Source organism: Malaclemys terrapin, chromosome 12, assembly GCF_027887155.1.
Source record: "Malaclemys terrapin pileata isolate rMalTer1 chromosome 12, rMalTer1.hap1, whole genome shotgun sequence".
Taxonomy (NCBI): domain Eukaryota; kingdom Metazoa; phylum Chordata; order Testudines; family Emydidae; genus Malaclemys; species Malaclemys terrapin.
This window is the reverse complement of record NC_071516.1, coordinates 3329392-3344052: the sequence shown is the minus strand read 5'-3', so window position 1 is coordinate 3344052 and position 14661 is coordinate 3329392. Positions and strand designations below refer to the sequence as shown.

Here is a 14661-nt window from a genome sequence, read left to right as displayed (position 1 = left end):
CTGCAGGAACAGCACCTGGAGACTGTGCACATCAAAGGGAAAGCAAACGGGGTAGGAGACACCCTGGCCAGAAAAGAGAGCCCAGACCTGCACCCGCAGGCTAACCTACTGCATCAATGTCAGGGCGGAGGGGTCACACAGACGCCCCTTAGCAAAGGGTCCCCTGAGCTTTGCAAACAACTCTCACCTCAGACCTGACAAACCCACTACACCAAACACATGTCTTGCAGGCTATTTATCCGTGAAGAGTCACAGGTAGCTACAGAAAGCTCAGAACTTGTCAAGCATCACAATCATTACGCGATGTATGTATGGGTAATATTTAAGGAGTAACGTATTTATATTGAAAGTGTGCGCACCGCAGCGGCCCTCCTACTCGTCGCGGCGTAGCCCCCGCGGCGAGTAACGTATTTATATTGAAAGTGTGCTTTATAGACTGGGGGCTAGAAATTAGACCCAGGGGATAATGTGTGATGGCCCATTCAGGCAGTGTGGTGGTGTCACCCCGTCCTTTTTAGCTGGTGATGTAATGCATGGCTCAGTTGTGTAGCCTTGTGCAATACAAGTATGTTCAATGGAAAAAAACACCAGATGCAACAGCAAACAAGTGAAACCACTTGAAGGTGAAAAAGGAAACGCATAACAAGGCTGGGGTTTGCCCTGGCTGTTTTCACTATAACACAGAAGAGGGAGACGCACCCTGTATCCATTCACTAAGGAAACCCTTTGGGGAGCAGGGCTGTTTTCATGGCCTTTTGGACTCCTGGGAAGCCAGCCAGCTCAGCAACAAACTGAGTGTTGTGGGGAGGGGAGAAGGACCGACTTTATTTATAAGACCGAGCAATGGTCTCAAGTTGCAGTGGGGGAGGTCCAGGTTGGATATCAGGAAACACTATTTCACTAGGAGGGTGGTGAAACACTGGAATGCGTTACCTAGGGAGGTGGTGGAGTCTCCTTCCTTGGAGGTTTTTAAGGCCCGGCTTGACAAAGCCCTGGCTGGGATGATTTAGCTGGGAATTGGTCCTGCTTTGAGCAGGGGGTTGGACTAGATGACCTCTTGAGGTCCCTTCCAACTCTGATATTCTATGATTCTATGATTCTATTAGCTAGGAAAGGGAACTGTTAATCAGAGCAGGCTGAGGTTGGTGTTTTGTGATTTTGTTTTGTATTGTAACCATTTGTTTCCACCAGGCTCTCTTGTTTCTAGTTAAAGCTTTATTCTTTCTTAAATCAACCTACTTTTGTTGTATTGTACATGCTCACAAGTGCTGTGTGCTATACAGGAATGGTGATTTAAGATAAACCTAGTCAACTGGGGTACACGGCACCGTTGGGGGCAGAGGGTCTGGGATTTCTGTGAGTAGCCAGTGTCAGGGGCTGGATATCACAGGGGGACGAGTCAGAGGGTCTTGAGGCCTGGGGCACACATATTAACCAGCAAGGCAGAGCCAGGGCTGGCATAGCCCAGTGGAGAGGGAGTGGCTGATAGGAGCTGCCACCCAGCCAAGAACAAGCGAGTCTCCCGCACTAGTCTGGAGCCAGGGGTAACAAGATGACTCACAGTGCTGGGTACCCCGAGAACCGTCACAGTGTCATTGCAATGCTGAGCATTTAGAATAGTATGTAATAAATTAGTGTCCAGGGACACACTGTCCCTGACTGCAGGGCTGTGACACCATCAGGCTTCGTGCTGCAGAAGCTGGAAGTAGTGGTGATACTCCAGAGCACGGCCGGAGCTCTTTAAAGCCAGTGGAATCTGACGTGCATTTCTCACCTTCAGCAACTGGGCAGTCAGGCAGCTCCGGTATTAACTGCACCCTGGGTGTGTCTGTTTGTGTTGCTTTGTATCAACGTTACCAGGCCACACAACTTGCAGCCATGGCCCCAAGTGCAGATTTGGGGCCATTGTAGCTGTTCTGTTCTCACCAGGCTGGCTAAGGTACCGATCACCAGGCTGCCCCAGCCCTCATGTCTTGTCGCTGTCGGTGGTGCCCAGGCTGTGCCACGTGCTAGACAAAGATGGGACGTCGTTGCCAGAGAAAACAGGGCTCTCTGGGGGAAAATAAGACTTTGCAACAGCTTTAAAAATGTCCCAAATGGTCACATGCAAAGATGCAAAGAATTTTCAACGACTGCGCTGAAGCGTGGGAGCGAAGGGTTGTGTATCAGCAACCCCAGTGTAGCGCTGGGAGGTGACTTCTTGAGGTCACAGTGCGGGTGTCAGCACCAGGACTTAACCCTGGTCCCCTGGTCCCCACAGCACTAGGCCACACTGCCTCCCCAAGGGGGCGCCAGTGGCTGACCTAGACCTTGCAGATAGGCTAGGAGAAGCAGTTCCCCCAGACTAGACCTGCCTTCCAGCCAGATCCTGAATCCTGGAGCCTGAGTCTCAGACCTGCACGTATTCCATGCATGCTCCTTGCTTTGGGCCTGGGTGATCCTCGCACACTTTGCTAGTGTGGAGCAGGGACGGAGCTTGGCTTCCTCTTTCCGGCACCTGCCTGTTTCCTGGGCTCTGAATTCCTCTCTGGTGACTACGGCGTCAGCTGACGGGGTGACGCCCCTCCCAGGCAGGCAGCACCTGTGTTTTGCTGCTATTATAAAATCACAGACCTTTGGAAGAGGAAGGCAGAGTGTGCTGGAGAAGAGAAAGCTGCTCCAGAGCTGTCTGTCAGGTAAGGAGGGACACCCCTTCAGCAAGGGAGCGGGGGGGGGGGCGCTAAGCTTCACCTGTCTCCCCCCATCCCACCGCTCCTTCTTTGGGCTGTTCGGTTTCCTTAGAATCATAGACTCATAGACTTTAAGATCAGAAGGGACCATTATGATCGTCTAGTCTGACCTCCTGCACAACGCAGGCCACAGAATCTCACCCACCCAGCCCTGTATCGAACCCCTGACCTGTGTCTGAGTTATTGAAGTCCTCAACTTGTGGTTTAAAGACTTCAAGGTGCAGAGAATCCTCCAGCAAGTGACCCGGGCCCCACGCTGCAGAGGAAGGCGAAAACCCCCCAGGGCCTCTACCAATCTGCCCTGGAGGAAAATTCCTTCCCGACCCCAAATATGGCGATCAGTAGAACCCCGAACATGTGGGCAAGACTCACCCGCCAGACACCCAGGAAAGAATTCTCTGTAGTGAGTCAGATCCCACCCCAGCTAACATCCCCTCACGGGCCATTGGGGGTATTTACTGTTTGCTAATCAAGCCCAGGTGTTTGTTGTGGGCTTGGGTTCAGCCCAGCTCTGCATTCGACTCCACAGAGCAGTAAAGGTTGGTTTGCCCAGCTGGGTTTCTCCTGGCTGGCAGGTGCCGGACGGGATGCAGTCTGGTTTTTTCAAGCAGGCTGAGACAAGGTGCTTTCACCTGTTCTAACTGAGGATGTTATAGGCACAGATTCTGCTCTATGGTGGCAGCACTTCCACTGGGAGCAGTGCGAGCCCCGAGTGCTCATGTCACAACAGGATTTGGCTCCGAGGGCCAGATTGTCAAAAGGGAGCAACACCCTGGGTGCACAGTGGGAGCTGAGCGCCTTCAAAAAGCTGGCCTGACAAGTCACACAGGGAGCTGCTGGGGGCCGAGCACGGGAACGTCTGGGCCCAGCCGTGGGGGCCGAGCACGGGAACGTCTGGGCCCAGCCGTGGGGGCCGAGCACGGGAACGTCTGGGCCCAGCCGTGGGGGCCGAGCACGGGAACGTCTGGGCCCAGCCGTGCGTGCGGAGCACTGGAACCTCTGTGCTCAGCCGTGCATGTGGAGCACTGGAACATCTGGGCCCAGCCGTGCATGTGGAGCACTGGAACATCTGGGCCCAGCTGTGGGTGCTGAGCACTGGAACCTCTGGGCCTAGCCGTGCATGCAGAGCACTGGAACATCTGGAGACAGGACCTCAGCTGATGTGAATTGTCCTAGGTCCATGGACTCCAACTGAATTCTAACAATTTCCACATGTTGAGGAAGTGGCCTGAGCCCTTTTCCCCATAGTGTTAAATTGCTGAGGACCCTGTGGGGCTTGTGTGAAGGGGGCTGTTCTTCTTGCTGTTCTTCTTGCTGGACAATCACTCCGTTCGGCTTTGGGATCTGCTTCCCTTGAGGGTTATTATTGCGCATGCAAAGCTGGCGGAATGGTGATAGAACGAGGTGGAATTTTTTTTCCTGGTACATTTTTCATCCACCCTGGAGTCACTTTGAGGGCCCAATCTGCTCCCACTGGAGTCACTCAGCACCTGACTTCACTGGACTCAGGCTTGATCCTGAAGTTTCTCCTACAGGATTAGTGCAAGGGACGGGGAAGATGGGAACACTGACGCAGATCAGGCTGGAGTCTGTTTTCCAGATGCCCTCACTGGCTGGATCCGTGAGTGGAGTTAATGAATTCCTGCTGTGTCTGTGCTTTCTAGCTCTGAACTCCTGGGCACTTGAGTGTTTTCGGGTACTTCCGTGTTCCAGAAGGGCTGAGGTTTGGCTGAGTGTGGGGCGTCAGGACCCAGGGTGGTTGTTTTCTCTCTGGTCTCAGGGGTGTGCTGCTGTTCTGAGATCTTGGCCCGTTTAGTCAGTGGCCATGGTCATGACATGTATTCCAACAGTTCACGTCATTCGGGAGATCCTGACCTTCGGGTTGTGTTTTCAGAGCCAGGGGCTGCACTAGACATGCCTTTGTAAGCGGGAGCCCTGCTAGTGGGGGGAAATAAAGCGACGACTCCAGAACATGGTCTGGTTGGTTCTGACTAATCCCTGACTTGGGCAATCGCGGCCCTGCAGAGCAGTAACGGCCCAGAAGGGCGGCTGATGTCACCGAGTCAATAAACTGGGCAGGGATAGCCTTTGCCTTTGCTATTAGATCAGCTGATAGTGTCTTAGGGATGTGGGTGGAAAAACCCAACCCCTGCGTCACTGGGGCACTGAAAACCAGGCTCACCAGGGAAGCACGTGACCAGCAGGGACTCAGGCTCAGAGCCGTATTTCAGTGAGTTCAATGGGAGTTGGGCACCTAGGATCTTGGCCTGAGCGCCCGAGCGGCTGGTTTTTGTTCTGTAGGGTCGGAATGTGCAGAAGGCCAGATTCTTTCCAGGTGTAACCAGGAGACTCGCACGCATTTACACCCACTGAGAACTTGGCCCGGAATCTTTAGGGGCGGTTCAGGCCAGACCGCAGGAAAGGTAGAAAGTAAAGCTACACCGCTGAGTAAACCAGGAGTCTCATGTGTGTAACCCCCACCACACACCCCTCCCCTGCCGCCACGCTCCTTCCCTGCTGGGTTTCCCATCACTCCAGCTGCAGACAATGGCAGCTTTGCCTGAGGCCAGCCTGCAGGATTAGACCTGAGTAGGACTAGGGAGATTCCTCAGTTGCTTTCCGCGTCATTGTGGTCTGGGCCCTGTCTCAATATCACTGGGGGAGGTGGGAGTGGGAGCTGGTTTTCACTTGGCTCTTCGGGGGAAGCCGTCACAGCTCTACCCTGGCTGGGAGAGCACAGCGATAAACCTCAGGTGGCTGCTGTAATCTCTAGCACCCTCCCGCCAGTGGGGCTGCTGGCAGAGGTTGCTTCCACCGGCAGTTGACAGCAACGGGTGCTTTGCCATCAGACCATCACTTGCCACAGAAATATGCTATTGCTTGTTCCGGTATCCCTGTATAGCCCCCATTTGTGCCTTATGTAGAACAGAGGGAGGCTGGCCCAGTGGTTGTTAGCCTAGGACTCTGGTGACCTGGGTGCAAATCGTGACTCTGCCATGTCCGCCTGTGTGACCTTGGGCAAATCACTTATGATATCCGTGCCTCAGTTTCCCAGCTGTAAAAGGGAGATAATAGCACTTCCCTACTGCACAGGATTGTTTTGAGGGTGAATACCTTAAAGACAGGGCTGGACTCAGAGAGAGAGAGCGAGAGAGAGCGAGTGTGTGTGTGTGTTAATAAAAAAAAAAAAAAAAAAAAAAAAAGTACCAGGGCAACGTTAATGTAAAAACTGTGGGCCAGCTCCCACTCCAATTGACTCTAATGGATCTATGCCAATTGATACCATATCTATAAAAACAGACCTACCAAGTGTCCTGGCCTGTGTTACTAATAGTACCTCAAACGGAGCGGGCGGGTGAGCCAGATTTTACTAGTGACATTGTTTGTGTCCTTTTTGCAGCTCAGACAAGGGACGTAACTAATCCGTTTCACGTGTGTCGATGGTCAGTTTCACCTTCTGACACCCCTGCCTCCCTTGCCTTGTTAGCCCGGCTGAAATGTTTGGGCTGTGAAAGTCTGCAGGGGAATTTTTTTGAAAGACTCAGGTCTTGCCAGTGAGGGCAAATTGGCAAATTTGAGCTGAGAATTTTCCTTGGAGCAGGATGTGAATTTACCCGAAACATCTTCCAAAAGGTAGGCAGGTAGGTAGGTAGGTAGGGTGTGTGTGTGTGTGTGTGAGAGAGAGAGAGACTGACTGTACTCTGTGCTGTGTGTGTGTGTGTGTGTCAGAGAGACTCACTGTATAACCTGCTGTATTTTGTGTGTGTGTGTCTCTCTCTGTCTTTGGAGCTCAGGGGCTGAGGCTGTGAACAGTATTTTCTTATCCTCCCCTGTGCTTCATTCATAGGCTCCATTGCTGGCTCTCTCGCTCTCACACACGCAGCGGGACAGATGTGCTTGCGCACGTGTGCGCACACACACACATACACACACACACACACACACACACATACACACACACGTCATGTGTGCATAATAGACATAAAGATACCCAGTCACAAGCCCACTGGCGCACCCTGCAGGCGAAGCGTTTGAAGGTGGGGCAGAGCCAGGGGGCAGATAACAGTATTACCAAAAGTAGGAGCTGTGCCAGCCTTCTCGGGTGGTGGAGGTGCCCAGGCGAGAGAGAAACGGCGTCTTGTCCCTTTAAGATGTTCTGGCATTAGGACGCCTTCCTTTTATGTGCAGAAACCAATCATGTGATGCTGCAGAAACTTGGCCTGGACCCAAAGCTCAGTTCCAGGCCTCACGTGACCAACCTGTTTGAATGGGATCTGTTCACGGGCCGGGCCTGCTGCCACAGGCCTCCTGTGCCCTGAGCTCCCGGGGCTGGGTTGGCTCACAGCTGTGGGGAAATTGGACTCCGGGGCAGGCGCCCGCCCCGTTGCCTGTTTATGCTGTGGGTATTAATGGCACAGAGGCAGCTATTCAGACAGCAGTTCAACCAGCTAATGCCACAGAACTTGGGTAGTTACCAGCAGAGGTTGGAAGCCAGCAAAACACAGAGAACAAATGTCTGACGCATGGCGCCGGTCTCGTGCAGCAGGAACCGCTTGGTTTGCAGGTGCCCTCCCCCCCCCCCAGCCAGCCAGGGCTGTGGTCCTTAGAATGGCAGGCTGGTCCGGGGGTGTTGGTCTATTCCTGGCTCTGCCACAGACTTCCTGTGCAACCTTGGACCAGGCCCGTCACCACCTCCTGCCTCAGTTTCCCCACCTGGCTATGAATAGCTTGCAGCGCTGATTGGAGATGTGATACAGGCACACAAAATGAGAGCCCCAAGCCGCAGGAGGGCACCATATGGTTTTAATTGCATGGGGTGGCAAGGGCACTGACATGACCAGGGAAGAATTTAAACCACGCATGATGCAGCCTGACAAAAATCTTATTCCCCTGGCAATTTCCACCGAAGAGAGAGAGAGAGAGTGTGTGTGTCCCCGTCCCCCATGATCCCAGCCTACACTCATGCCCCCGCTGGGCATTTTGCCCGTGAAGGCTGAGCAGATTACAGGGTGATGGTTGGACTGATCGCTTTTGCTTTGGGTTCTTGGGAGCTGAGTTGTGCCCAGCTTGGCTAAGAGAACCCAGAGTTCATGTTCCAAACTGTGCCAGGTGCCAGTTTCCGGCAGATGGGTGAACCTGGTCTGAATTAGCTTCCTGTGGCTGCAGCCCAGAGACAGGTGAAACACAGTGGTTTAGGCTCAGGTTTTGCTTTGAGCTGGTGTATTTGAAAACTGCTGGAACTGTAGGCTGTCATTTTAATTTGCACGGGGTTTCCTGGTCCGGCTTGCAAGCTAGGGAGTGCTGTAGCAAAGTGTGCAGGAGAGAAAGAAACAGCTTAAAGCAAGGCCGGGGTGAGTTGTGCATCACTGCCTTAGGGAGCAGCCTGCTTCGTCTCTCTCTGGATTTTGGTTCTGGTATGTGAGGGTTCTGGAGTCTAAGAACAGTGCAATGTTACCTTGCATCCAGCAACACTCCAGCAAGAGTGTTTTATGGTCTCTCTGACCTCTTGGGCTGTGCGCCATGTACATACCCCATTGGAACCTGAAACTTGGGAACTGGGGGACAGTACTTGCCCAGCCCCATGTAGACTGGCCCTGCAGCGTGCTGACTCTGGACATTAATGCAGCACTGTGTGGAGCTTTGTGCCCCGAGAGGCTGGGCCTTTCCTTGCCCTGGTACATCAGGCGGCTCAGAATAAGGTTTGACAATGAACTGGGAGGGCGGGAGGAATGTAACCTTTGCTCTCTGTTTGCTCCAGAGCATCTGTCTCACCCTTGCCTTCGCATGCCTCTTACAGGTAGTTCCTGTGGAAGAAGCAGCCATGTCAACTCTATACCCATCCCTGGAGGACATGAAGGTGGATCAAACCTTGCAGGTAAGAGGCTGGGTTGTGGGTCCAATTGACACCAAGCTCGGCTGTTGGAGCAGCTTCTGCCAAGGCTCCAGTGTGGCCCTGTCCGTGTGGAGGGGCGGTGACGGTGCGCCCTGACGGCCTTGCGCCTAGCGAGGCGCTATGTCCCTTTTCAAGCAAAGGCCTCGGACACTGAGTGAGCAGGGTCCCCGCCTTGCCTGTGGTTTGGTTTCAGTGACCAGCTCAGCTTTGTCTCCCAGCGCCCTGCCCTGAGAACGTGTCTCCCAGCCCATTACCCGGTGCTGAAAGGGAAGGCGTGGATTGGCTCCAGCCACTGACAGAGCGCAAGGACAATCCCAGCTCCGCAGGAGCTGGGGTGATAAAATGTGCCAACCCTGCCCGCTCGCCGTGCCCACTGCCGGCCCACATAGTGAAGTCTGTCTTCTCTTCCCAGGCTCAGGCGAATGCAGCCGCCAGGGCTCTGGCTGGGGTTGCAGAGAAGTCAGAGCCAGCGACGGGTAAGTCCCAGCTGAGACTTGGCCTCTCGCCACGAGAGGCGGTTTTGAGGGACAGTCTTCTAGCCCAAGAGTGGTTCCGATAGCGGCTCAGGGTGCAGGGGACAGCACTTATTCCCCAGTGAACAAAGGGTTAATTTCAGCGGCACTTCCCTCTCAGGCCAGGCGCAGTGAGGAGGGGCTGTGAACTGGCTGCTTGGGGTGATGCAGGGGGGAGGGGACGTCTGGGGGAAGGTCAGATCTTTGCCCTGAGGCTATAGGACAGGGATGGCCAAACTTACTGACCTTCCGAGCCAACTATGACAATGTTCAGCAGTTGGAGCACTGGGGCGCACCTGCCGGGGCTCAGAGCGTCAGTCCTGCAGTGGGGTGCTGGGGCTAAGGGCTTCTGTCTTGCGGGGTCTTGGGGCTGCAGGACGTGGGTAATTGCTGTTCATCTCGAGGGAGGCACTCGAATCCTGTGGCAGGAGGACAGGGCCCCAGGGCTGCGAGCTCCCTGGCTGGCCCAGGCAGTGCCTGGTCAGCTTAGCTCTCTGAATGGACAATGTTCTTCTCTCTTCCCCCCTCAGCCCCACCTGTTCTGTATCCAAACCTCACGGAGCTTGGGGATTACATGGGGCTCTCGCTCTCCAGTGAAGAGGTCCAGAAGGACTTAGCACTGGTCCCAGCAAGTGGCAACGTAGGTATCGCTGTCTGTCCAGAGAATGTAACTGTGTCTGTCTGTCCCCCCGCTGGCACCACTCACGGCCTAGGCCCCAATAAGCCGTGTCCTCGTCCTCACCCCTGCCGGACACTGTACCGTCTCCTGGGAGGAGGGGACGGACCCCAACAGAAGTCCCTTTCAAGAAGGAGTTGGTCTGGTGCCTGAGGAGTGGGCCTGGGAGAGCCAGTCTGAGTCTCACTTCCTGGCTGGCCCCTAGATGGCTCTTGGGGATTAAGCTGATGCCAAACTTTGGGCTGTCCCTCATTTCTGGGGAATGTGGCATATCCGTGTCTCCTTCACCGCTTGGAATCCCGCCTTCCCACACAGCCCACAGCCCCGAGCCACTGGTTACTCCTGATGCCACCGGCTTTTGCTCCTGGCACCTTGCTGGGCCTTGCACTTGGCACCTGCAACATTCTGCAGCTGTTCTGGAAGAAAGACCTTTCCTGATCCCTGGCCCATGGCTGTGAGGTGCAAGGGGCTGGGGGGATATGTAGGCGGGGTCCCCTCCCTCTTCTGCTGTCTGGCTCTGCTACCCGAGAGTCTCCCATCTCCCCCCACACCTCGCCCCCCGCTGCCCACTCCAGTGATAGACACATGTGAGGGACCAGCCCTCATGCCGTCTTCCCCCTCACGCTCATTGCACCCCATGGACCATCTGCACTTGAGTTGGCTCAGATTGTTCACGTCCTGGTTGGATTCTCCAGCAGGCAGGGGCCCTGGTCCCTTCCTCCCAGGGTGTGCTGGTCGCCCCATTGACGGGAAACAACCTCGGGTTGCGCAGGGCAGAGATCAGGCCGGGCCTGCGGGAGCTCCACCTCTGCAAGGACGAGCGCGGGAAGACTGGGCTCCAGCTGAAAAGCATCGACCAGGTGGGTTCTGAGGCCAGTGTGTGCACCGCTCACCTTGGGTTCCCTGCGGTCCCATCAGGCCTGGCTCCTGAGTGCCGGGGCTGGGACCTCGGGGTTGGATGAGAATAGTACAAGGAGAAGCTGGACCCCTTTGGGATAGTGATCGGTTTGGTCTGAGGATGCACTTTGCTGTGCTGTGACCGTGAGACGGGGTACCAAGAGTCAAACTCCCTGGAGCCAGCCTGGTGCCAGGGTCGCCCCGGCAGTGCCTGCTGTGGTCCTTTACCTCTGTCACAAACCCCCACGTTGCAGCCCCAAATCCTTCCAGCTGAGGCCTGGCCAGCATCCCTTGCTGAGCCGCTCTGCAGTCAGCTGGAGGGGTCACCGCTGAGCGATGCGAGCGCTGTCCCGGGCACAGGATGCCCGGTGCAGCCCATGTGACGGTCTGACTCCTTCTCCCGCAGGGGGTGTTTGTGCAGCTGGTTAAGGCCAACTCCCCAGCGTCCCTTGTCGGGCTGCGCTTCGGGGACCAGGTGCTGCAGATCAACGGGAAGGACTGCGCTGGCTGGAGCACAGACAAGGCCAACAGGGCCCTGAAAAAGGCCGCCCCGGAGAAAATCGTCGTGATCGTGCGAGACAGGTGAGTGGGGTGGGGGGGCGCTCGGCCTGCGTCCAGCTTCCTCAGCGGAGCGTCAGGTCCTGACTAACCACCCGTGTCCCGGTGCCCCCTCCCCAGGCCCTTCCAGCGCACGGTGACGATGCACAAGGACAGCACGGGGCACGTGGGGTTTGTCATCAAGAAGGGGAAGATCGTTTCTCTCACCAAAGGCAGCTCTGCAGCCCGGAACGGCCTCCTCATCAACCACTACATCTGTGAGCTGAACGGGCAGAATGTCATCGGCCTGAAGGTAAAGGCCCCTGGCGAGATGGGCTGGGAGGGGTGCGCGCGGGAGACTCCCGGAGACAGGCCCCTGGCCAGGAAAGGGACCAGCTTGTGACCATCCCTCGCTCGGGGCCTGGTCCCACAGCAGGAGAATCCCGCCTCTCTGGGGGAGCCGTTGGAAGCACGGATTTGGGTGCCCTACAGTTGAAGATTTGTCTCTCTCTGGAGAAACAGGAACTGAGTGTTCTGAGACGCTGCCACTGTGGGTGATGCCTCCTTGTTCATTGCTGCTGTTGACGTGTTTCCTGTGGCCATTACTGTGATGGAGTCAGAGCAGCTGGGTACTGAGGAGTTTGAGGGGAAGATTTTTAGAGCCACCCAGCCCCTTTCAGTGGGACTAGGGTCCCGAACGCCCCCTTGTGGCTTTGAAAATCTCCCCCAGGTGGTTTCGTTGATTAAAAGAAAAAATTGTGGTTGGAGGCTGAAGGAAACTGATCTCTAGTTAAATGTACCAGAAATTAAATGATAAATTGGAGTCTTTTGCTGCAGCCAACACTCAGTGGCTGTTTTGGTCCCTCTTCCCAGACCTTCCTTTTACTGGGGGACCAGCGTGCCCCAGCCCGGGGCTTGGTGGGGCGAAACAAAGTCTTTTTTCATGTCATTTAGTGAAGTTAACTGGTGTGTTGTCAGCCTGAATAAGGGCTGCTTTATGGGAGGTTTGTGGGAGGTCCCTGCAGCTGCCTCTAGGGGGTGAGTCTTTTGGTTTTAAAGGCTGCCGGGTTAAAAACGTTTTAAAAAAAATCAAGGCTGACTTTTTTTTTTTAATAGCTAGGTTTGCACAGCTGTCCATGCAAATAACCCCCTGTGCATGCATAACTCACTCCTAGCAGGGAACTGACGGGCCTACGCTCTGGCCATGCTAGGTCCCCTTTGTGCTGCTCCAGGAGTGCACAGCGGAGTGGCAGCTGTGCGTTCGCTCTGCCTGGGGGGCGGGGGGGGGGAACGCTTGGCAGGTGCAGTATCTGGGGCTGTAATATCGTGTTTCTCAACTCTTCCCCCCTCAAGGACAAACAAATCCTGGATATCCTGGTTACAGCTGGTAACGCCGTCACCATCACCATCATCCCCACAGTGATCTACGAGCACATGGTCAAACGGTAGGGACACTGGCTTCCCACACACGTACAATGGCAAAGTGAGGCCTCCTGGCCCGGCGCGTCCCAGCTGGAGGCATCTGTGAGCTCTTCATAGCGTTCTGTTAGAATTCAGAGCCCTGGCTCCAGCCACGGCCGTGCCCCGGGGCTTTTATTACAGTGTAGGCTGCGCTGGTCCCATTTGCACACTGGGGATCAGCCTTCCCGACCCTGCAGGGAGGTTCTGAACTGAAATGAACACGGTTGTGAAGTGGTGAGCGCTTTCAGCCACAGGTGCTAGACAAGGGTCAGGTTAATTACTGTAACTTGCTAACAAATTATGCCTTTCATAGGTGCCAAAAATCCCACACTGCCTCTGGATGGTGGTTAGCGCAATGGGGCCGCTGGCCGCTGCTGGACTCTGGCATCTTTCCCTTTTCAATTAAAAGGATCAAAAACCAAAAAACCCCGGCGCCAACAGCGCTCCTGCGAAGTCCCACAGCTCCCTCCGCAGGGTTTTTGCAGGCCCTTTCCTCCACCTTCCTCTGTACATTGCATGGTTAGTGTGGACGCCGTTCGAGGCAGGGACCATGTCATGTTCCTTTTCTGTACAGCACCTGGCGCACTCGGTACTACATACATTGGTTTACCTAGTACAGTTTTTTTTGGTGCTGTTCTGGAAGAGTCAATTCCTGCCCCCCCCCCCCCCCAAAAAATGTCCTGGAAGTAGACTCTGGCCAAGGGAAGGAGGAGGGGTGCTAGGTAAAGATGCTGGGCAGATCCTTTGCACAAACACTTCCGAACTGACCTTTTTTCCATCTACGAACTAGGCTGTCACCGGGGCAGATCAAGTCATCCATGGACCACTCGCTTCCTGATGCTTAAAGCCAGGCCCCTGGTCAGCGGGAGCTCAGAGAATCTTCCTTCCTCTTATTAAATGCAATATACCAAAGACTTTCCTACAATGCCTGGGAAAACAGGTGCATCTCTATGGGGGATATTCTAGAGCAAAGACCAACTCTTTCCTTTAATCTTTTATTCATTCACCTGGACAGCTTGAGACTTGTTTTGTCCATCCAATCGGCTGGTGTCCGACGGAGCGTGGGGAGGTGGAGGTGGGTAGAGATGCGGGTGAACATACACAGAAGCGAGGTGAATGGATCTGGGGGGCCTCCCTGGTGGAGGTCATGTGATGCAACTCTTTCGAGACCCACACAAAGAGAGCTCTTTTAATAAACGAAATTAAAGCTGCTCCTATTTGCCTGTTCTTAAACCGAGGGAAGTGAGGGTAGGTTTAGGAGCTAATGAATGGCTCAGTGGCCACTCCAGCATCGAGTGTGCCAAAGCCACTGTGCAATACCGCCCCCAAGTAGTTTATTATTGAAGGGTGAGCCCTGCGGCTGGCTAGCAATGCATTCGCACTTGTTCCTCTTTGCACAACGTGGGACTTGACAAGCAGTGTGTGTGTGAGGGGAGGGAACCATGGGCATGAGTTCTTCTTCAGCTAAATCCCGGGCCAGCTGCAGTGCTTGAGGGAGATGTTTGCAGAGCAGGTCAGATCCGAGGGGGTTTGTCCCATCACAGATTAATGGGTAGAGTAGGTGAGAATGGGAAAGGCCTCAAGGCAGAAAGACAGGCGCATGTTAATACACCCAGGCTGCTACCCAAAGGGGCGTAGTGGGGACTGGTGGACTGAAGTCCCAACACGATGCAGCATAAAGTCCCCAGTCCTGGCCCAGAACGCCGTACTCAGCACTGTCAGAAGAAGTCTTATTCCTTTCTCCATGGTCCACTAGAGCCACGCTGTGCGGGGCCTCTGCCCCACTGAGAATCAAGGACTTAAACTAGAACTGCCCTATCTCCTGTCTGCTTTATCAGCCTTCCTACTTCCCCAGTCCCTCCCTGAGACACACCCCACCAGCACGGCATGCCTGAAAGCCTCCGCTGAGCCATCAAGCACAAGGCCCTCTGGGTGTCGCCGCTTCCCCATCCCTGG

General features: G+C 54.8%; 1 protein-coding gene across 2 annotated transcripts; it reads left to right on the top strand.

The window, feature by feature from the left end:
• The first annotated feature begins 2573 nt into the window (after nucleotides 1–2573).
• SDCBP2 (syndecan binding protein 2) lies at nucleotides 2574–13916 on the top strand. Of its 2 annotated transcripts, none has more exons than XM_054046453.1 (9): nucleotides 2574–2675; nucleotides 8527–8604; nucleotides 9035–9098; nucleotides 9665–9774; nucleotides 10509–10670; nucleotides 11114–11289; nucleotides 11386–11557; nucleotides 12598–12689; nucleotides 13496–13916. In XM_054046453.1, the coding sequence occupies exons 2-9, from the start codon at nucleotides 8551–8553 to the stop codon at nucleotides 13548–13550; spliced, it is 885 nt and encodes a 294-aa protein (XP_053902428.1). In that variant the 5' UTR covers nucleotides 2574–2675; nucleotides 8527–8550; the 3' UTR covers nucleotides 13551–13916. The 2 variants fall into 2 exon arrangements, with proteins under 2 accessions (XP_053902428.1, XP_053902427.1); XM_054046452.1 differs by having other exon boundaries at nucleotides 10506–10670.
• Nucleotides 13917–14661: the final 745 nt, after the last annotated feature.